Source organism: Natrix helvetica (assembly GCF_964273705.1).
Source record: "Natrix helvetica genome assembly, chromosome: 3".
In the NCBI taxonomy this organism is placed as follows: Eukaryota; Metazoa; Chordata; class Lepidosauria; order Squamata; family Natricidae; genus Natrix; species Natrix helvetica.
The window spans coordinates 59,635,419-59,645,942 of record NC_138549.1 but is presented as its reverse complement, the minus strand read 5'-3'; the positions used below and the strand labels follow the sequence as shown (position 1 = coordinate 59,645,942).

The 10,524-nt window shown below is 37.7% G+C and overlaps 1 protein-coding gene across 2 annotated transcripts in view; it reads left to right on the top strand.

Annotated features, from left to right (window-relative positions):
- The first annotated feature begins 2,623 nt into the window (after window positions 1-2,623).
- The window catches only part of TEDC1 (tubulin epsilon and delta complex 1), a 52,986-nt gene continuing 45,085 nt past the window's right edge, over window positions 2,624-10,524 (top strand). Inside the window, exons 1-3 of one of the 2 annotated variants that reach the window (XM_081947988.1) lie at window positions 2,625-2,828; window positions 5,002-5,080; window positions 7,067-7,269. In XM_081947988.1, coding sequence (XP_081804114.1) covers window positions 2,703-2,828; window positions 5,002-5,080; window positions 7,067-7,269 — 408 coding nt within the window. In that variant the 5' untranslated portion in view covers window positions 2,625-2,702. Of the gene's footprint in view, window positions 2,829-5,001; window positions 5,081-7,066; window positions 7,270-10,524 lie in introns of both variants that reach the window. The other variant, XM_081947989.1, reaches the window with a different exon arrangement.

Below are 10,524 nucleotides of genomic sequence, written 5' to 3'. Positions count from 1 at the left end.
TTTAGACTTCAGCAAGGTATTTGACAAAGTAGACCACAACCTACTTCTTGATAAGTTAGAAAAATGTGGGATAGACAGCATCACCACATGGATTTGTAACTGGCTGACAAACTATACTCAATGAGTAGTCCTTCATGGTACTACATCTACATGGAAGGAAGGAAGCAGTGGGGTACCACAAGATTTCGTCTTAGGCCAATACTCTTCAATATCTTCATAAATTAGTTAGATAAGGGAATAGAAGGGGAACTCATCAAATTTGCAGGAGTAGCCAATACTGCAGAAGACAAACTCAGGATCGAAAAAGATCTTAACAGACTTGAACAATGTGACCTATCCAAAAAATGAAATTTAATGTGGAGAAAAGCAAGGTTCTACACCTGGGCAGGAAAAATCAAAAGTACAAATTAGGCAAAATCTGGCTCAAAAACAGTAACTGTGAGAAGGACCTTGGAGTCCTAGTGGACGATCATTTAAACATGAGTCAGCAGTGTGTAACGGCAGCCAAAAAGCTAATACTCTTTGGCTCTTTGGCTGCATAAAAAGGGTTCTTGGTTGTATAAACAGATGCATAGAATCTAAACCACATAAAGTATTAGTATCGCTTTATAATCCCTTAGTAAGACCACACTATATCCAGTTTTGATCACCACATTACAAAAAAGATGTTGAGAACTTTGGAAAAAGTGCAAAGAAGAGCAACTAAGACAATTAAAGGCCTGGAGACTAAAACACATGAAGAACAGTTGCAGGATTTGGGTTTGGCTAGTCTCAAGAAAAGAAGGATTAGTGAGGACATGATAGTAGTATTTGAGAGGCTGCCACAAAGAGAGGGGTGGTCAATTTATTTTCCAAAGCACCAACAGGCTACACAAGAACCAATGGTTGGAAACTAATCAAGGGCAGAAGCAACCTGGAATTAAGGAGAAGCTTCCTAACAGTGAGAACAATTAACCAGTGGAACAACTTGCCTTCCGAAGTTGTGGATGCTTCATCACTGGAGGTTTTTAAGAAGAGACTGGACAATCACTTGTCTGAAATAGTATAGGACAGTGATGGCTAACCTTTTCCAGACTGAGTGCTCAAAGCATGCGCACATTCACACAAATGCACGTGCCCCCAAGTTCCCCCAATACAATGCGCACGTGCCCCCAAGCCCCCCAAATACAATGCGCACGTGGCCCCTGCACATGCTCTGCCCCCGCACATGCACGGGAGACCTGACAATCAGCTGGTTAATGGGAGGTACGCATGCATGCACGGCAGAGCTGAACTGGGGCGATGGCTTGCGTGCCCACAGACAAGGGTGCTGCATGCCACCTGTGGCATGCATGCCATAGGTTTGCCATCACGGGTATAGGATCTGCTTGAGCAAAGGACTGGACTAGAAGACCTCCAAGGTCCCTTCCAACTCTATTCTGATTCTTCATGAACAGTGGTAGTTGTATAAGCTATTCCTACTAAGGCTTCCTATATACCAGTTGTCCAGTTAGGGCTTATTAGTAGATATTGGGCAGACTGAATTTTTGGCTGACAAGCCATAGGATATACTTTTGTCAACAAATATTGACTGTAGTTCTTACTTTCTGGGAAGGTACATCATTCTTACTCTACAACCTGAATTTAAGAAAGGCCAGAAGCTTGTGCATGCTCTGCTGTCTATCAGAACTGTTCAAAAGATTTCCTTAACTCAGATAAGTTCTGGCTGTAATAAACATATAAATTACTTTATACATATAAAGAGTTTGTCATTCTTGCTACAGCATAGTAGCACACTTGCTAGAGTGAATATAGCTGGTGTAAATGTAGATTTAAGGCAAATCCTATTATGTTCTGATGGTCATGTCTTAATCCCATTTACCCTGGAGCTTGTTTTGTAGATAGGCTGGCCCAGTCTTTCTGAATAGGCACCAAATATCTGCTGGGGGCAGGGAGCTGAGGCTTTGAGTTTCTGTCTCTAAAGATGTTTCTCCTCTAGGGAAAATATAATATTAAATATTATTTAATATTTCCTAAAATGTGGGTGCTAACTTTCTAAATGAGTAGAAAAGTGGGATGTTGAAAACAACTTGATAAAAAATAAAAATAAAAAATGGTGCAAAAATAAAAACAGCTTTTATAGTTTTCTATATAATACAAATCGTATAGTTTGAATTATCAATTAACTATATACAAGGCATGAAATTTAAAAAATGCCTTCACATTTATATCTTTGATTTAGACAAAATAACTGAAGAAAAATTGAATAATTCCTCAAAATAATTCCTTGCCCCAGTGTCCCAAAAAATATAATTAGATCATCGGTGTGATCTAATTTTTCAGTGTGCAAATCTAAATAATTAGAATATTCGAAATAAAATTTGAAGTAGAAAAAGCAAACACTCTTCTCAGTTTCGTGGTGACTGCCCGTTCGATATCTGCTAAGCAATCATAGCTTTTCTTTAACGGACGACTCGACAATCATTCCAAAGAGAGATCAGACTTTTTAAAAAAAAAATCTCAGAATTAAGAAGTCTGAAAGGCTATGCTTAATTCTCTTTTTTCTCTATGGTAAAGGGCATGATGAGAGTTTCGGGAAGCGACTGAGTTTCAGATTCACTGCTGTGCATGCGCACTTGACGCTTACTTCCTGTCAAGCTCCGTAACGTCCTGCCGCTTTTGAGAGAGCGCGAGGCGCGGAAATAAGGCCAATAAAGAAGATAATGAACTGCCAACGACCGGCATCCGCTTACCTGCCTGCAGCTATTGCAGCGCTGAGCCTGAGCCTGCCTGGCTCGCATGTTTCTCCAGAGACTTTCCGGCAAGCCAAATTCGATCAACCTCAGGTGGTGAGTAGGGGAAAGGGGAAGTACACGCTCCTGGCCGCTCTTTCTGCCACTTAACTGGGTGGCACGTTCAGACACTGAGCACGAATTTATGTTTACCGACACTGTGCGAGACATATTAGGCAGCTTAAAAAAACGAGACTAGTCCTCAACAGTGTAGGACAAAGTGTCTCAGCCTCATATACTTTTAAAACGTGTAGGGCTGGGGAATTCTGAGAGTTGTTGCAACCCAGACATCTTAAAGCGGCTGAGACTGAAAGATGCTGTGGTAGGGTAACTGCTGCCTTTGACTAGTAGCCCTCCGGGCGGATGGACTAGGAAAAGCGCCTGGTTGGCAGCTTTTCAGTAGAAAATGACAGCGGCGATGGTGTTTTTCTCTGAAGAGGGCTTTCTTCCATTCAGGGACTATATCCTAGGAAACGGTCTCACTTCCTTATTCTGAGCTTCCGACTGTACAGAGTTGATTTTATGTGCTCGACAGAATAGTATAACCATGTCTATTGAGAGGCTCGAGTTTTTAAAACGAAACTCCAATGTACTAATTTATTTTGTCAGCTGCTGCTAATGTTTTTAAGAGAAATTTGGTAACGTATAGGTGAATAGAGAGCACCAAGTAAGAATAGAAAACGAAAAACCATGCAAAATCGTGGTAACATACAAAAAATATTCCATCACTAAACAGCTAATGAAGTTTAAAAACTTAACATTTACTTGTGAATATACCCCAAAATGCTCATATCCCACTGTATATAGATATTAGATGCACATTTGTTGATACATTGAAATATGAAAATTATATCTCTGAATTAATTCAGTTTCAATATTCTCTAAAATCAAGATTAGTTTCTTTGAACATTCTGCAGTTGAAATATCCTTCGGGGAGAGGGGGCGGTCTAGAAATCAAATCAAATAAATAAATAATAAATAAATTGGATAATCTGCACTTTCAATGGCAATCAATTGGGGAGCCATAAAAAGTGCCTAGCTGTTAAATACCATATTTTAAGAAAAAATATCTGGTGGTACCTTATGAATCAAACAATTTACTATTGTTTATCTTTTGACCCTTACAATTGAATTAGAATCTAGAAAAGCTTCTTTCTTTCTTTCTTTCTTTCTTTCTTTCTTTCTTTCTTTCTTTCTTTCTTTCTTTCTTTGCTTGTTTGGATGAATGGATGGATGGATGGATGGATACAAATAGAGATAAGCTTGAATGCTTGCTATTATTTATTTTATAAGTAACTCAATGTGGAGAAGATACCTAATGTTCCTTCCTCCAATTTTGCTTTGTGTGTGAGAGACTGTACTTTTGCTTATATTGCTTATGTTCTGTTTTTTATCACCACAACAATGAGAACAAGTTTCATCTAAGCTATAAACCAAGGGACTGTGAGCTCTACCTTAGGTATGACAGGTGCCGGGTAACTTTGGGCAAGGCATTCTCCCAGCCCAACTCACCTTACAGAGTCGTTTTGAAGAGGATAGGTAGAAGAAGGAGTCTTGAGTTATTTATAAAATAATAAAGAATGTAAATACATAAATAACACCTCAGGATAAAAAGTTTTGGAAAAGAAGTATATATGAAAAATTAACAACAAAGTAGATCCAAATAGATATTTTAGATATTTCAGAAAAAAAGATTTGAAAATGGAAAAGGATTACTGCATTCAAACTAACTTGCATTACATCTCATTTGCTCTCAGGTGACAAATTTGACACTGCTATTAATTGATGGGTGTATCATTCCACAAGTCCTTTATTTTTATGGCTACTGCTGTTTGTCTCTTTAAGAAAGGCTGTCTTCTTTCCCCATAGGTTCATGTCAAGCTCAACTTCTAGTGATTACATAGATATACCATGTACTTTTCTTGATGTATCAATTTGAAGTGATTTGGCATTATCTTTTTCTGAATTTTTTCGACCTTCCAGTCTACCTTGCAGCTTTGATATTCCCTGGTGATGTCCCATTCAAGTACTAGTCAGACCTGACCTACTTGGTTTTCTGACTCTAGACATAAATTTGTTATAGTTGAAGGTTTTAAAAAGATTTCTTTTAAAGGAGAACCATCTAGTATTTATATATTTGACAAGGGCATAGAATGAAACAAAGGTTGGGGGTTCAAGCAAAGTCATGTAAACTACAGCAAATGTCTTCAGTGTTCTCTATTTTAAACAGAGTTTAACATTCTGGAAGCTACTATATCATCTCCTGAATCATATCCATGGTGGAGAACAGATAAAGTCTGCTGATACAGGTAGCAAATTACTGTGAATGTGGGGAACATGTTCAATTTTGTAGGGTGAGGGAGAATGAAAGTAACAAAACTGTAATTTTTTAATGAAATTTATTGACAGCCTCAGTCTATAAAATGGTACATGAACTATAAAACGATAAAAGTTTGTGCAGTTATAAGTATTTGAATAAAAACAGTACAAGTATAACATCTCCTGATATATTAAGACCTTTGAAAATCTTTGCTTGGCACTGAAATTATGGTGGTGTCAAATGAATGTTGAAGGGATGGCACTTGCCACTTGCTTTAACGCAAATTCCAATTGGGTGATTATTGATAATATTTGATGATGCAGCAAGCTTTGCAAGGTAAATGTTTCTTTGCTGCTCTCATAGCGAAAAGTAGCAATGTGTTTTGATATGGGTTCAGTCATTCTCATAGTAAGCCTTATACCTGTAATTCTTACAAGTGCTCCATCTGTTATCAAACCTGTTTCAAAAAATCAGATATTTTTAAACTTCCACAGCATTGGAGAAGGTACTTAGGTGCAACCATATTGATAGCTGTATTTGCTTCACTATTTGATCAGAATAATCAATCCAGCCTCTAGGAATAGTTTTTTTTACTCACTGCTGGGGAGCACTAGTGCTTTGAGAACTGCTTCACCAAGGAATAATGATTGATTCAATTGTCCCACCATTATACTACTCTCTCACACTCAGAGGTAAGATCTTACCAATGGTATATCCTACTCTGATGCTGGGCAAACATACATTGAGAAATGAATGACTGCAACTCTATGAAATTACAATTGGATTGTTTCAGGCAGCTTTCACATGAAGTCTCAAAAAGCATCTGATAATGGTTTTATTACATATTTATACTGTCAGAGTATTAAATTACTGTGTTTAGTTTTATTAGCTCATGTACTGTACATTACTTTGATTCCAGACAGAGTTGCTGTAGTTTTTATATAGTGAACTCTACGTAACATATTGATATAAATACATTTATTTGTTTATGGATGCCTTCAGTCAGTTTCGACTTACGGCAACTGTCCGGATAAGTCCATGCAGGTTTTTTGGCAATGTTTTCAGAAACAGTTTGCCATTGCTTTTTTAGGAGTAAACGAAAGTGATTAGCTCAAGATCACCTAAATGACTTTAGCATCTAAGACAGGACAAAACCTGAAATAGATAATTTCTTTCTTTCTTTGTTCTAAAAAGTGCAAAACTGTTTAGGCAGAAAGCCCTACTGGCAATCTGTTATAGATTAATTGTATATTACTATTTCATTCCAGGAATGATGCTGTCTAAATTAGAAAGCATATGTGATACTCTCTAGTCTTCCCTCAAGAAATAATAATTACTGTAAAATTTATGATAGCAGCCTTTAAGTATCTGAAAGGATTTCCTATAGAAGAATGGGCTATAGTTATATAATGGCTCCAGTTAAATGTAGAAGAATCAACAGTAACCATTATAATTTGACAATTGAATGAATTACTCAAAACGTTGGTGAGGTTCTCTTCACTGGAGATGTTTGAACAGAATTTGGACAGTCATTTTATATAAATACTTTAATATTTATTTTAGAATAAATATTCTAAGTATAGCAAGATATTGGACTTAATGGTTTCTTCTTTTTTATAATTTTACAAAGCCTTTGTTTAATAATTCAATGAATTCAGGGATAATGGGAGATCACTTTCTTTTCATTTTAAGAAATAATTTATTATTGGGGAAGCTGACTTGGTACTGAGAGGCTAGTACATAATTATTACTGTCAGAGGCTCTAACCTTGAATGTCAGATTTGTTTAAAAGGAGGAAATTGAACATGTCCTCCTAGGCTACTATGTATAAATTAACTCCTGAGGTGATACGATTTTATCTCCTTGCCTCCCAAATGTTGGTTCTACTTGCTTTAGCATTTGGCACTCTTTTTGATGAATTTGTGGTTACTTGAATGGTAATAAATAATCAAGATTTACCTTATCTCCTCTTTAGGTACCCAAGTCAGATTTGTCAAATATGCCGCCTTGAGCAATGGATATAGAAGACTAAAATTTTATCAGCTTCCTGCTGATGGTTCAGAAGCAAGCAGAGAATTGCTATTGGCACTCTCTTGGTTCCTTTGCAGAATAGCTCTAATGGAAAAGTTATTGATACTAAATAGATTTAAACTTTGGGATGAAGCAAAAGTATGCATGGTGAGTTCAAGGGCTCAAGAATAATGTTCATTGGCAGCTAAATAATGAGAGAGAATGGGTCAATTGATTTTTTTTTGAGAGTGGCAATAGAGACAGATTATTTTTAATGTATTCCAACATGTTCCCAGCATACTTTGTGGAAATTGTTTAAGAGACAAATGGCTTAAAGAATTGAATGCATACCATTTTATCTAGAGCTAAAGTGCAAAAGTTGTTCCAGGCATATTAGAAATTACGCTAATTTAAAATATTTGCCTTCCTTATAGAAAGACGTCTGAACTGCAGACATCTCCCTTTTTTGGCCTTTGGGTTCTCCAACTCTGTTGTTGACTAACTCTAGTTAGAAATAGTCCAGTAGAATTGTAGAATATTTTTTTGCTTGTTTTGTTATTTTTCTTACACTTTGATGAAATATAGCATTATTTGTAGGAATGCTTTGTTATATGTCTTGATTTCAGCAAATCGTTTAACAAAGTATATCATGACATTCTGATTAACAAGTTAGTTAAATATTAATTTTCTACCCAATTGACTTGACATGCCATCTACATTTGACATGTTTCAAAAATTGTACTCCAAAGAGTAGTAATCAATGGTTTCATATCATATGAGGGAGGGAGGCACTCTGTAAAGATTATTTTATTATAAACTTTAAAGAGAATTTTATGAATTTGCAGAAAATATAAAGTTGGGTGTCTAAATGTACAAGACACAAATGAAATTCAAACAGATTTAGATACTGTAGAGAAATCTGCTGAAAATAAATCCACATATAAAATGGGGAATATGCAATTTAGTAACAATACTATGGATATCTCTGCCTCCCTGCCTGCCTGCCTGCCTGCCTGCCTACCCACCTACCCACCTACCTACCTACCTACCTACCTACCTACCTACCTATCAGGGGTGTCAAACTGATGGCTGCTGGCCGGATGAATCCGTGAATTTGACACTTGTGATATATAGGAATAATTGACTGCAAACTGAGTATAAATTCACAGTACAATCATGGCAGTAAAAATGAATGGTTGTATCTCCATTAAAACAGGAGTTTGCCTGTTTTATCGGGTTTAATTGATTTTTCTATTTTCAACATTACCTTTTGCCTTCCTGCTTCCCAGGAAGGTATTCCTTATTTTCAAAATAAGTGCAATCAGTGAATATGTAATCGTTTTCAGTAGCCAAAATATACTTTTATTAAGTAACAGAATTATGCATATCTATACTATATTTAATAAAATAAGTGATTTTCTACTTACAGAATTTCAAATTTTCCCTCATTCCTCTCCCTCTCCCTTCCCCGAAAAGAAGCCTTAAATATTGTGATACCAAATACATTAACTGTTCATCTATTTTTGCATAATTAAAGCACTGCTTTTTATTTTTTGAGCTGGCTAAGCAATAAGGTTTTATCTTGGAATTTAACAGCTATGAAATATACATAAAATATTGAGTGAGACCAAAAACAGAAACCTTTGTAGCACAGGACTACTCAGATTTGATTTCAAAATCTGGACTTTGGAATTGAGATATAGTAGCATATCTACTATGATTTGGTATCCAGGATTAGTGGCCACTTACACATAATCTCTATATATTAAAGCGAAAGCCACTCACACTGGATCATGAAATCTCCAGAATCATAAAGCTTACAAACCTGAAATGTGGCACGTATGATCCTCTTGGCTTCTAGGTGCTCACTTAGAAAGGATTTTTTGAAATGACCATAAGATCATTAGTATTTCTTTATATTATTATTAACATGTTCTGATGCTAAGGAGTTAGATGTTCCCAACCTGAAAACTTGGACATGAGCGTGGCTAACCCGTGACTCATCTGGCCTGCTGGCTGGGAGTTTGGAGAGGAGCCTGAGGAAGAGAAGGTGATAAGATAGAGGTTTGGGGCAAGGCTGAGGGAGAGAAGGGGATAGGATAGGGGAGAATTCTGTGGGGCAAGGCTGAGAGAGAGAAGGGGATAGGATAGGGGATGTTTCTGTGGGGCAAGCCTGAGGGAGTGAAGGGGATAGGATATGGGAAGTTTCTGTGGAGCAAACCTGAGGGAGAGAAAGGGGTAAGATAGGGGAGGATTCTGTGGGGTAAACCTGAGGGGGAGAAGGGAAGAGGAGACGCTGATGGTAACTACTCATTAATTTTCAAGCCGTAAGTGTCGATTTATCAACACCTGATCACATAGTTTCGTAGTGGATAATGGGTATTCAGCTAGTTACTTATAAACTTATTACTAGTTTATCCATGCAAACTTAATATTTGTCCTGATTTCTAATAAAACGAATTTAGAAATATAGTATAGTATAGTATAGTATAGTATAGTATAGTATAGTAGTATTGTATAATATAATACCATGATTTACGTATGAGTTCACAGCTTCTTTGTTAGCTTCTTATACATTTATATACATCCATGTATCAAGCATCACACCTCTATATCAGCACAAGCATTCCATATATATAGTGTATATGGAATAAATAAAGTAAATGAAAAGGTCAGTGACGTGCAGTCAGGTGAGGCAAGTGAGGCACAGCCTCACCACTCTCATCATGAAAAAAAAATTAAAAGGAAAAAGCTGAGCTAGTTGCTGCCTCACCGTGGATGACTCTGCTTAACCTCACTGGTGCTCTCCCTCCCCAAGTGTAGTGACTTCCTCCCCAGGCCCCCATTCATTTCTCTCTCTCACACACACAGCTGGATAAAACTATACAAAAATCTAGCCCATCTTCACTGATTACAAGTTTGAAAAGGCAACGTGGCTCCACCTGCAATCAAACTACACTTGGGGAGGGAGAGCACAAGCGAGCACTGAGGAGACCACAGGAGGAGGCAGGAAGCCAGGCAAAGAGCCATGCTGTAGTACAAACACTTCCCCCCAGCCTCTTTCTTTTGGAAGGCTCCCCTCCGGCTTCTCTGCCTCCCCTCTCACCCCAGCCTGCCAGCAGGAGGTGGTGGGTGGGCTTTATTGTGTTCCAGGCATTTCCCACCCAGACAGCAGGCTGCATTTGCAATGGTGAAGGTGTTTGGGAAAGGCAGCAGGGGAATGGGGGGGGGGGGGATGGCAGAGGAGCTGCTTTCAAGCCACTGGAAAAGATATCCAATCCAACTTTTGTGTGTGTGTGGGTTTGTTTGAGAGTGAGTGAGAGAGGGAAGGGGTAGGAGAGATAGTCCAATCCAAGTTCTGTGTGTGTGTGTGTGTGTGTGTGTGTTTGAGAGAGGGGGAGGAAGGGAGAGGGAGGAAGGAGG